General features: G+C 37.8%; 1 protein-coding gene across 5 annotated transcripts in view; it reads right to left on the bottom strand.

The window, feature by feature from the left end:
• Positions 1 to 2639: 2639 nt before the first annotated feature.
• NRXN3 (neurexin 3) overlaps positions 2640 to 13083 on the bottom strand; it is a 909952-nt gene continuing 899508 nt past the window's right edge. For 2 of the 5 annotated variants that reach the window (XM_050975200.1, XM_050975205.1), the window contains one exon: positions 2640 to 6273. In XM_050975200.1, coding sequence (XP_050831157.1) covers positions 5348 to 6273 — 926 coding nt within the window. In that variant the 3' untranslated portion in view covers positions 2640 to 5347. The remainder of the gene's footprint in view (positions 6274 to 13083) is intronic. The other 3 variants (XM_050975201.1, XM_050975202.1, XM_050975204.1) reach the window with 2 other exon arrangements.

Genomic DNA, 13083 nt, shown 5'->3' with positions numbered 1-13083 from the left:
CATGCTAGTACCTCTACCAAGCCAAGAAGATCTGGTGAGGTTGGCAGCTGGAAGGCAAGTCTTGTTGCTGTTCCATTTCTTTGTTATCACTTGCATGCGGGGAGGGAAAGGCAGTGACTTGTTCCAGCATATAAGAAACATCTTCTAGGGAGCCAGTGCCAACCTTGGCAGCTAGGGAGGGTGTATGATAAAATGACAACAGCTGCATGTGACTTTATTTTCTCAAAGGTCCCTCGACAGAACTTTGTGATCTTGCAAATGCCTTTCAGACTGATAGGATTCAAACTACATCTCCATATAAGTAACGTGCTTAACTTTGGCCCTAAGTAAGTGTCAAGTCACATTCATTAGATTTAATTCATGTGTCTTTGCCTTCCTTGGGAGTCATCATCACCTTGTGATTGAAGATACTTTCACTATGGAATTGACAGGAAGGATATTTGTTTTTAATCGTTATTACCAAACTGTCTGATCAGAATGTTCTCACTTCTTGTGGAAGAAAAGCAGCCTGGCATGACAACTGCAGAGGAGACCAGCATGTCTGCCCTACCTCCTGGACAAGAAGCACAGAAAGGTCTGGAAAAGGAACCATCATTGACATTGCTCCTCACTTGTCTTTTTCTGCAACACCAAGGCTCTGAAAGCTCAAGCCCATTTGAGCTCAGATCTTCATGACTTGTCTCAGTAAAGAACCTCTGCAACTGTGTAATAAACAGAGATATGCTGAACAATTTGGAAATACAGGACTAGGCAACTAAGAGACAGATCTTCAAAAAGTGTCACAGTAAGTGGGATGTTTACCAGTAGAAAATGGCAGGAAGAGGAGCAGCTGCTCAGCCCTGGTTGTTGAAAAGAGATGTGTACCAAGCTCAGTGACGGTGATAAGGCAATTGTGTCTGCTCCATATACTGGAGTGAGTCCGATAAAGAGACATGAAGATGAATAAGTGATTGAAGCATATGTTGTACAAGGAGAGGCTGAGGGAGCTGGGACAGCTCAGCCTGAAAAAGCAAAGGCTTATAGGGAATTTTACTAATATGTAGGAACCCCTGAAGGGAGGCTGTAAAGAAGAGAGAGCCAGGATCTTTTCACTGGTACACAGAAAAAGGGTAAAAGGAAATGGGAACAAATCAATTAAATGTCATTGAACAAAAAATGTTTATTGAGTGTGCTCTTATAGAGCAGGTTGCCTAGAGAGATTGTGGCATTTACATGTGGTGATATTAACAAAAGTAGACATAGTCCTGGGTGAGTTGCTGCCATTGACTCTGCTTTGGGGTGGTAGTGCTTGGACTACATGATCTCCAGGGGTCCCTTTCTATCTCAACAATTTTATGGTTCTGTGATGAGCCAAAGACATACAATAATTCCAAGCCTTTTAGGCAGCAATGAAATCTCATTTGACATTTTCATTTAGCCTAAGTAATAAAATGGTCATTAGATGACAGAAAAAAATGAGAAAAAGCATTACTATAGCCAGAAGGTTAGGGTAAATCAGGTTGAAATTTCTTGCTTCACATAATATATCATAATGATATGAAGTATAACAGGTTTTGAGAGAAGTACTGAGGAATAAAAATATTTTTTCAGAATACCAACTGCTTGGTGATAAGGAAATTTTCTGCAATATTAGAAGAGATATTTAGGTTCAGATCAATATCGCCGACATGCCAGCTGATTGCTCCAGTACTGGAACTATTAGGTACCAGTCATCACTCAGAAATTTAATGATTTTGGGAGGGAAATGAGTGAAGATTAGACCAGAACCTGTGGGTTTGATACATGTGGAAATCTGTCAGAACATGATTCACAAAAGAACTGAAGACAGTAAAAGAACCTCACATGTATGTACACATACATATTCTCACCTATGCAAATGTGAGCAAAAACAATGCAGAAAATCACAGGCAATACCCGAACAATCTTTTTATCCTAAGTTAAATTTGATTGAAAGTGAAACCTGTGGAAAACACAGCTCAAAAGACCTATGGATTTCACCTATGGGAAAAAAAGGTGAAGTCATCCCCAGTTGAAAATGAAAGGGCTGTGAAATACTCATTTGGCTGACCTCCAGATGCCTGTAAAAAGTAAAAAACCTTGCAGATAGATTGAGAAGCTTGAATCTGTCAAAACCCCACACTACTACTGTGAACTGAAGTTCTGTACAACTTGCTAAATAATAGGGTATTGGCAATTTTGGACAATGGCCAGAATCAGACTATAATGCCCAGTAGGCCAAGGAACATTCAGTACTGTAGTTGGGGTTAACTGGAAAGAAGTGAACACTCAGACCATCTACCACTGACTCCTGAGCAAAGATGAATCCAGAATCCCATAAACATCATTGAAAGAGCAACACACTTCAAAGGGAGCACATAAGAAAGGGTATACTAAGTCAATGTCCTAGGTATGCTCTTATCTAACTGAAACCCCTATTACACAGAATGATGCAACTGAGGTGGTGGAAGTGGTATGAGATAGACTCCAGACTCAAGTTTAATTTATATCTCTGCAAAGGAAAGAAAAAAGGTTTACTGTATTAAAAGAAGAAAGCAAACATGAACATGAATCTGTAATTTGGTGGCTAGACACTCCTGTGGGATGGGAGATACTTGCGTCACAAAATATTTTCACCTTTAAAGGTCTGGAATTTCCCTGAAGTCTTTTGGAAATAAAAATGCAGCAAGATCCAGGGCTTTGGGAAGAACATTTTATTGCTAAGCATATCTTTAAACAAACTGCAACTAAGAAAAGAAAAAGAATCAAAAAGAAGAAGAAAAAAAAAGGAAAAAAAGCAATAACATCACGATAACTCAAATGAAATTTCTCCAGGTTGTCCATAAAGCAACAGGGATATGGTAGTAGCCCACATACAGAAATGCACATGTTCCCAAAACCTGTCCAATAGAAACTTACACAAAAAAGGAAAGTGTAAATATTTTTTCCTTTAACTTAAAAAAGGAAAGCAAAAAGGAAAGGAAGAAAGAAAGCAGGAAATCATTTCACAAGACTCCAAGACTCCAAGAACAGCAATCTTTTACAGACATCAAGATATAATCAACTTTTATATAGTTTCGGCCAGTTAATTCATCTAAAATCGTGCTTTCATACCTTTTTAAAACCTGTCTTTTTTTCTTTTTAGTATAAAAAATAAAAAAGAAAAAAGCTCAACCTCACACACGCACACACGCACCACACACACACGCACACATACACGCACTGAATATATTTGTCAACATGAAAGCGCCTTCTCTAAGTGTTTGAGAAGACTGTTTTTCTGAATTTAAGTTCCCATGTGCGTGTGTGTATCTGATGAAACTTCTTCAAAGTCAAATATTCATGCGACTTATAAACACCAGCAAGAGTAGATTTCTAAACCTAAACAGCTGATTAGTTTTCATCCGCATACAGCAAAAGTTTTCATTTCTGATATTCCAGGGTTCTCAACCCATCATGGTTTCTGTTGTTTCCCACTCTGTCTCTCTCTCCCTCATCTACTTTTGTGCACATGATAGACATGGCCGTCAAACCACTTCACTATTGTTCTGTACAGTAAGATAATCCTTTTCACAATAACTGGGAAAATGTAGAAACCGAACAACCAAATTAAATAAGTTAAATAAAACATAAGACATTCCCAATTTAACCATAAAACAGTATATACACCATTAGGGTATCCATATAGAAATTATACTAGCAAAAAAATAGTAGTAAAATATGTAAACAAAATTTCAGTTTTTTTTTTTTTTGACACAGGTAACTGTGACAAAGCTAAAACACACTCTCCCTCCACATTTTAAGGTTTGCTTTTGTTGTCTGTTTCTTTTTACTCTGTTCTTTAAGAACATTCTCATTCCACATTAAGACCAAACTGCAGAACTTCTGTTCCAGCCGTTCCATCAAACATACCATGATAAATATATCTGTGTGTATATATATATATATATTAAATTAATTTTTCTTTTTTATTTTTTGTGTGTCACAGCAGCTTTATTTATTTTCTTTTATATAAAAGAGAAGGAAAAGGCAGAATAGGGCAAATGGAAAGACAGAGATGATCTGAAATGTCAAGCTACAAAATTAAAATATTACATATGAAAAACATTTATATGTCAAAAAAACTATGTAATTTGCATTCTTTTACAAGTGTTTAGCTTTTCTGATGTTCATTGGTCTCGTCACAAGTTGAACTCCACTGGTGTCTTTCTGATCACTTTATTAAACTGATTTATCATTATTTTTGCATGCATTGCAGTGTCACAGAACCAGATCCCAGAGGAAGGCTCCTTTACTTTTGCACAGTATATCCAGTTCAGAACAGGTAAAAACTTTTAAGCATTCTTTTTTGAATCTCCAAATCCTATTAACCATACTTTGGTTGTCAAATGCATACCGAGTGCTATACTCAAATAAAGCCAATGACTGATCAGAACAGACCCAAACCCATCTGCTCTTCAATTGCAAATACTGGAGCCAGATCCAAGAGAACCAGCTTTCCATGACAGTTTTCCTCAGCACCACTCATCAGACACTTTCACTGCGTTGTTAGCAAACAACTTACTACAAGATGACAGTTTCTAGAGACAATACAACCAGATATGCAGAGTAAACACCATGGGTAGCTTTAGAATTCATATACGGTAATAGTCTCTTTTTATTTATTATGGATTTTTTTTCCGAGATTTCTTCTCATGTCCTGGGTCACCCCCCACATCATTCCACTCCACTCTTCCCTCCCTCACCCAAAGTAACCAAAGAAATCAAACAAAAAGCAACCCAAGAAACAAAACAAAATCAAACCAGAAAACCAACAATCTCCAAACTCATTTATTCCCCTCCTCCAATCTCGAAAAGTTATGTGTATGCTGGACACGGCCAGATCAGTTTGTTCAATATATCTTTGTTGTTTAATAATGTTTATATTTTTTTTCTTTTTCCTTCTTTTTTTTTTTTTTTAAATAAGTAAAATGAAAAATTATTGATACAGTCAGGGATCACGAACATTGTTAAAGACTCACTTGGAGATATGAAACAAGTAAGCCATGAAGTCTTCTACCTTTGCAGAAAGTTCAGCGGAGGAGGAGATTTGGAGATGTCCAAGTTCACTAACAGAGCAGAGCTGTGCGCGCCATCTCCAGAACGCTAAGTGTGCTTTATAATACATTAGGGCAAAGTTTGCTGACTCCAAGTGAGGACTTAGACATTAACAGTCACTGCTGTAATTTTTTCCCAATACTTTTTCCCACAAACGATATCTCCCAATCATCTCGTTCGCTGCAATGGTTCTGATATCTCAGTTAAATCTCATTAAGTATTTCTATATTTATATATAAATAATTATTCTTTTTTACACATAATACTCTTTGTCCTTGTTTTTCTGCTTCTTGTGGCCGCTCTTTGAGCTCTGCTGCTTCTCCTTCACGAGCGTGCCGTTGCTCTGGGCTGAGTTGCTGATGTAGTTCCGCGTCTCGTCCACCTGATAGGACCCCTCGTCCCTGTTCCTGTACTTGTACATGGCGTACAGGAGGATGAGGATGCAGAGGGCGGCAGCAGCCACAATGCCGACGACCATCCCCGTTGTGCTGCTCGACTCACGGACCACCTCTGAGGCCCCCGGAACCCGTCTGATTCCCGGCTCCGTGGGGTTTGCTGTGGGCACATTACGGAACATGGGGGAAGTGATTAGCGGGCTCTTCAGCTTTGTGCTGTCTAGCTCATAGGCAGTGGGCAACGGAAGCAAGACTATGTCAGGCTGGGGTTTGAGCTCACGGTTATTCATTTTGCCGGCTGGCAATTTGGGAATCATCACAGTCGAGGACGAAGCTGTGGAGCGGATCAGCTCAGGGGACAAAGACGTGGTAGTAGTCCTACCAGTTTCGGAGACTTTGTTAGGTCTAAAGTCCTTGGATTCCCACTTGGGTGCGTGTGCTTTGTAGCCACCTTCGAAGATTGAAGTGGAAAGACTCTTATCTGTTACCAAGGAGAAGGTGGTGTAAAAATCTTCATCATCAGTAGGGGGTAGGTTAGAGTCAAAGGTTTCCCCTGAGCCATACCCAGATATCACCAAGCCATCATCATCACAACCATCGCTGCCTTGGTCCGACAAGCAAGGTAACCCCGCCTCAGAGGTCATGGACAGGGAATCTTTGGTGGTCTCAATAATGGTGAGGAGGGGGCGAAAGGTAGGGGGAAGTGTAATGAAAGGTGCACGAGTAGCAATAGGAGGGATATCTAAAGGGTCTTCTACAAGTAGAGGGATAACTAATTCACCTCCTGGGATGGAAAAGAGAAAAAAAAAGAAGATTAGTACATTTTAATGACACGATGCACCATTTTCAGTTCACTTAAGGGTGAGAGAGGATCTGGGCATTCTGAAAAGGTGTCAGGGATCTGATTTCTGTCTAGATACACTACCAACATACTTTCCTGGGGCTGCCTTTTCTTTGCTCCCTCCCACCCTGCTCGGGCACTGGTAAAGTGAATGCTCCATTTTCTACCTATGTGAGGTATGTACAGTGAAATCCCCTGAATTTTTACAGATCCCATTTTTTTTATTTTTGGAGATACTCTCAAGTGACTCTGTGGTCATCAATTTTTGGTAGTGATTTTTTTCAAGCATTTGGTTAGAAGACTGTTTAAATTAATTACTTTTGACCAGTGTTCTCCTAGATTTATTTTCTACCACTCATCTTTCTAGTTTTCCTCTACTGATTATTTTCATTTAAAATAACAGTGGAATTTCTTCTCTGCCATTCTAATATGCTCACCCTCTGTAGCAGTATATAAGTCCTTTCCCTAAGGTGTTTTCCATTCATCCATTTCTTCCTGATCATTGTCTGGCTTTTAAATTGTGGGAAGGTTCATGAACATTAGGGGTGGATAAGAACCAAGTACTTACTGGGTCCATGAAGGTACAGAGCTCTACTCAATGTTCATTTCTTTTTAATCTTTCTTTAGCATTCTGTTTGACACTAGGAATGTCCCTTTTCCTTGCATCTTTTGGGGCTACTAGCGCCATGCTACCTTCATCTTCCATTCTTCTTGATATTCATTTACTATAGTTTGATTAAAAATTAAGATAGATTATACAGTGATTGACAAAAAAAACTGAATAGGACTTTGATGAACTAAGTTAGCACTTGAGCCCAGGACTGTAGTGCAGAAATTGTCTTCACACCTCCTGTTACTTCTTGACAGGCAGACAGCTGCAATCCGTTCTACTGATTCCTAACATGATGGTTACCTGCCTACAGAGGGCTGAAAACAAGGTGGACTTACGGTCTCCTCTTCAAGCAAAACAATAAAGCTAGAGATGTAACATTTGAACCTTACAACAATATAAGCTGCAAATGAAACATGAAAATCACTGTATCATTTCTGTGATTTGGATTCTGAGCAGCAATATTGCTCCTTTTAGGGTAATAGCCTTCTGTTGTCTCTATATCATAATGAGACTGCACCTCTACTTTTCAGTCTATGGTAGTTAACACTCCACTGTTTTATTTGGACCCAAAAAAAAAAAAAAAGGTGTGGAATCTTATTAGTTTATCTAATTCCTCTACCTCTGGTTATATAGTCTTCTGTAGACATACAGGTCATCAATAATTTTTTTTAGAGTGAACTATATTGATTTTGAAAGTTGGTGTATAAATTTTTACTTGGGTAATTTTTCTTCGCCTAGCTATGTAAGTAAGCAGCTTAAAATATAAACTGAATTGTTCAGCTGACATAATGAGAATCACCTAGATCTGTTCAAAGGAGTGCAACTCAGTAAGTATTCCTAATGCATAAGAAATTTTGATTTATACTCACCATTGCTTAAGGAGACTGTACTAAAGGAATTGTAGTTTCCAAATAAATAATTCTCGGTTTTAATTATGTATTAATAACTGCTAATCTACAGTTTGGCTTTGCTACAATGCTGAATTCCTCAGGGTCAAAAATTCTACTCTCAAATCTACCCTATATATTACATGCACTTGTTTCCCATTGAATTCTGCCAGTAATGTCTATGGAATGTCTAAAAGGAATATTGTCTAAAATCTAAATACCTTCTAAATGTATTTGGAGAGCAATATATTTGAACAAATTACACATGGGAGATAGAAATATACTGGAAAAGGTACTTAACAGTTTGATTAAATCTGGATAGCTGAAATAGCAATATAGCTTATTCTTTTCCTTAATGGGAAACTAAGTGGTGAGAGAGCTTAATCAACTGAAACAGTTGGAATTCTCTCAGAGGTACCAGGGTAGAAATTATGCCGAAATAAGAAATGTGGTACTTTGCGTACTTTCATGCAAAGCTAGTTTTAAGTTAAGATACAAAGAGACAATCTGAACATGTTTAGTTTTCTGAGCTTCTTCAGTGTATTCATATATCTCTTTTGTTACTGCAGAAAGACTGAAGAAATAAGTATCAATGTCTCTAAACTACATGCTTTCAAAAAAATTATGTAAAAAAGCTCACAGTGTAGTCTGCCAAATGGCTACACTGCATTTTGTGCTCAGGCATCTGAGCTGTTTTCTGAGCAATGCAGAAACTAGAGCATATAATATGATTTATATATGACCAGAAGGCCTGTCCATGGCTTGAGTAGAGCATCTATAATCTATGCAAACAGGTGGTCTCAGGATGAACTTGGAGTATGCCTTGGGGCAAAAAGATCATCTGTGAGCCTGGTAAAAAAATGAATAAAAATAACAGAATTTAAGTGAGGATTTCAACAAATGGCATGAGTCTGGAATTTAATTTCCAGAAAGTCAGGGAGAGATAGTGCTCCTTTAAACAGTTTTTTAAGATCAGCGTTTTACTGTTCAATTGCAATACTCATCTGTGTTTTTCATTCATCATCTGTGACACTCAACTGGAAAAAAAAAGTTGGTCAGCTTTTAATTGCTCATCTGGAGCCTTGAAGTGCCTTTGTTCTTAAAAGCTATTATACTGGCCTACAGCATCAGTATGTAGTTAATCTGCCACCCATTGAAGCAATATTTTGGGTAGCTTTCATCCAAAAACTACTAATTTTGGTCCTCTTAATGATAAATATTCTGGAAGGAATCAGACATTTCTTACATTTAATATGTATTTATCCTTTTGCCCCAGTAACCTTTGCATTTAAAAGCAGGTCAAAGTTATATGTTTTTTGTTGCTATTGAGGACTTGAGATAATGATCAAGAGTACTGGAATTATAAAAATGATCACAGTCGTCTTGAAATATTAAGTTGATAGACTTGCTATGAAAAGTCGGGTTTTATATAAGCGATGGAGAAAATAATGGAGCTTTGTAATGCCAGCAAGTCTGTTGGACAGAAGGAAATAAGACAGAGTTAGGACTAAGTTTTACAAAGCTTTAATCTCTCAATGTATGTGAGGAGAGAAATAACTTTCATACCAGGAAAACTGGATTAATTTTGATTCAATTATTTAATCTTATCACTAGTTTTTATTTCAAATTGTCCAATGATTCACATTATGGTTACTTGCATACTCAAGAAATAGAGACTGTTTAAGGTCCTTTCTTAGGAGTAATTTCTCCATCAAGGAGTTAATTTGTTACATTTACCTTTGTGTGGTGTCAGGTAGCTGTGGTGCAAAGGTGGTAATAATGTCTTGATTTTTAAATTTTTTATTGTCCATAATAGAAGAAACTGAGGCCAAAAATGCTGTGTGACAGTAAATCCGAAAAGTCACTTTAGGTATCAAATCTGGATTTTCTTTTATTGCAGCATTGGGCATCTCTGCAAAACTCACAGCAAACTTGAAGCTGTAAGTTTAACAGGATGCAAGCACAATGAATTCTTCCTGGGGTATGTGATTTATAGGAGAATAAAAACATCCTTAAAAATGCCATGATAAAAATGCCACTCAGTCTAAGAGAAATGTGTTATTTAGGGATAACAGGGAATGTAAATCCTGAAAAGTTCCCAGGAAAGTGTGAGAAATATGATCACCAATATCTATGGAGCAATTGCAAACTTTCATATGATACCTGCAAGCAACTCTGTAAGTGGTACTACATTTCTGCGGGTAAGAGACATGAGAGGGAGTCTGATGACCAGCAGATTGTGAGTGTGTGTGTGTAGGGGGAATCATCTTTCACAGAAGAATGGCTGAGGGTGCAGGAAGCTGTCTGGAGCCAATGGTCTTTTGATGGTGGAGTAGTGATGCCTCTTGCCCAGGCCCCATGTCAGATTAAAGGTGAACACTGAAAGCTTTAAAAAACTTTAAACAGCTACTTGCTTGTCAAGAATATCTCATGCAGGATTTGGATCCTGAGTGGTTTGCTGTAGAAGGCAAATGTTTTATAGATTTAGGCCTCTAGGAAGAGCTAGAGGAGCCCCTGAAAAACCTTACATGACAATATTGAAGAGAAATATGTTTGAGAGAGGTTTTATGTATGTCAAATTTTCTTTTCTCCTTATGATGTCTACCCGTTTTTCAACTGAAAAATTAATGCTTTGCAGCCTTGAAAAAACGTACAGGTTCAATTTCCAAATTGCTCTCTTCTATGAAAAAAAAGAGCAAGGCTGCAACCCTGTTTGGGCCATGGCTTTCAAACAAATAAATATTCATGTAAGACCTAGATTTTGCTTATTTCCTGGTAGTTATAGGTTTCTTTCTCCCCTTTTTTTCTATTGGCTGTTAAGCACCTGTTAAAAGTGTTCACCTGTATGCTTTGAATTCAGGGTTACTTTAGCAATCCAAAGACTTCACAAGGATTTTCCAGATTTATTTTTCACCTGCTTTGTGCTTTCTCCCCTAAGCAGGGAATAGGTGTTTTTGAATAGAATTATGTGTTTTAAAAAGCTCCTATTGACAACACAATGCCAAAGAACTAAACAAAAGAGAAACAGATGAAATTGTTTCCTCTGCAGTGACATAGATGCAAAACTCATTTACAGTGTAGATGAAAAAAAAAAACAAACCCAAAAAACTTAACACCAGACTGGCAGGAGCTCTGAGAGAACTTAAGTCTGTGAGGTGGGAAATCTTAAACCAAACAGCCCAGTGGTTTGCTTGGCCTTCTCATTCCAGAAAGCGTGCATATATTAATTAAAAATTAGCCTTTTAATGAAACACATATACTACTTTCACGAAGCTGTGCTTTTCTTTAAACTACCAAGAGCACAGGGGATATATAAAAGGTCTACTTAAGCCTTGGAGCTGCCCTGCTTTTTTGCTTTGAGTGTATTTATAGATATATAATTCATACGTCTGGAGCTGAGCTCTAGTCAGAGTCCTCTGCCACTGAAAAAGACAGAGTGTTTAAAATTTAATAGAAGCCTTATGAACTGTGAGGATGGTGTGGGCAAGCCAGGAATGCAGAGGGCACCAAAAAGTTCGATAAATAAAACAACATGAAAAACTGTAGCAGCTGGTGGTTTTCATCTTTAGAGCCACAACTACTTCAGTGGAGTTCAGGCATCAAACTGATACAGGACAAAAGGCACACAAAAAGGAAGCCCAAAAGATTCATCTTCTGCTGCTGAGGATAAGGAACACACCTTATAGTCTCTCTTTTTCAGATGCAACTGAGGAGCTTTAAAATGTCATCCATAAAGGCTGCACAATTCATCCATTCCTGCAGGTACTTGAAATTCTGTATCCAAAGTTTGCAATTTTCATTCTATTCTTTTGTTGTTCCTCTGAAGTCTGACTCCATTTTTAATATGGAATACTTGCCAGAGAACTAATTCCTTACCTTTCCCCTGCCCTGTATCAACATGATAATTTCTTATTAAAAGAGTGAGATCATAAATTTCAGTCTAATGGTATTTAGTTAATTCTGCTTTGAGTCCTCTGAGAATAAAAAGACGAAATTATTCTCAATACAGTCTCTGATTCAAAGGAATGATGATGCTAACACAAAACCTAGTATATGAACATTTTCAATATTTTCTACTTTTGCAGTCTGAATTAATTGCAATTGACAGAGAGTACTAGAGAGAAAAACAAGATTTCCACCATGGAGTACTGCAACTCTTTATCTCAAAGATCTCCTTTTCATTTCAGAGACTATATAGTCCTCAAAATCATTCAATAAAACTGGATTTCTGGTAGAGTTGTTGAAAAGCATTTCCTAAGCTCCTCCCCCCAACTATATTAAAAGACATCAGTAAATGCAGTGTTTCCCAACAGATGGTTCATGAGCAACATGAAGGTACAGAGTTTGAGAGGTAATGAATCCCAAGTTAATGTTGGGCTGTCTGTTACTGGTGTCAATTATTGGTCACTTTTGTGGAGTTTTAGTGAAACAGAACCTTCCAGAGAGGCCCTAACATCATGTATTCTAGAGCAAAACCAAGAAGTTTGGTGCCCAGACACCGAGATTCTCTGAACCAATTGAGGCATGCTCTCTTCTATCTCCCACCATTATTTTAAACTTTTATGATTACCTGGTGACAGCTTCCTATTCAGCACAATTATCTGTTGTGTTTTCAGTATCAGTGATCCCAGGGACTTGCTGGTTGAACCTATCTGTCGGCATCATTTCTGGATGATGCTATCAAGTCTGGTACTAATAGTAATATGGTGGGTGCACTAACCTGGTGAGAGTACACTTGAGAGTATCATTTGGACTGGACATTGGGCACATATTCAGCAACAAAAAAATTTGGCAGAAATAAAATAGTTTCATGGGAATAAAGTAGGAACAGTGTGGAGCTGCAGTAGGAAAACCCAGAGAACTACCAAAATGCTAAAGAAGCCTCATAAATTTGGACTTGACATGAAGGCTACACCACCAGGTTAAATACAATTTAAGTAGCATGAAAAGAAGTAACTGGTGATTCGTGTGGGGAAAGGGAACGAAAGCTTCTAGAGGGGGACTGAGAAAGAACAGAACCAAACTGCCTCAGACTCCTTCACCCCATCCTATGCACAATACAATATGGCAATCGACAATATACAAAGAGCACATAACATAAAGGCAAATACAAACTGATTAAAAAAGAAATAAACTTATATATTTTTTCCTAAAGCAAAACCATGTACTAGAAAATAAAAACGCCACAGCAACAAGGTCAGAGAAAAGAAAAACAGAACAAGTAATTCACTTTATAAGCAAAAGAAAGATCAA

The sequence above is a fragment of the Serinus canaria genome, chromosome 5 (assembly GCF_022539315.1).
Source record: "Serinus canaria isolate serCan28SL12 chromosome 5, serCan2020, whole genome shotgun sequence".
Classification (NCBI taxonomy): Eukaryota; Metazoa; Chordata; class Aves; order Passeriformes; family Fringillidae; genus Serinus; species Serinus canaria.
Note: the sequence above shows the minus strand (reverse complement) of the source record. Positions and strands in the feature narration are given on the sequence as shown.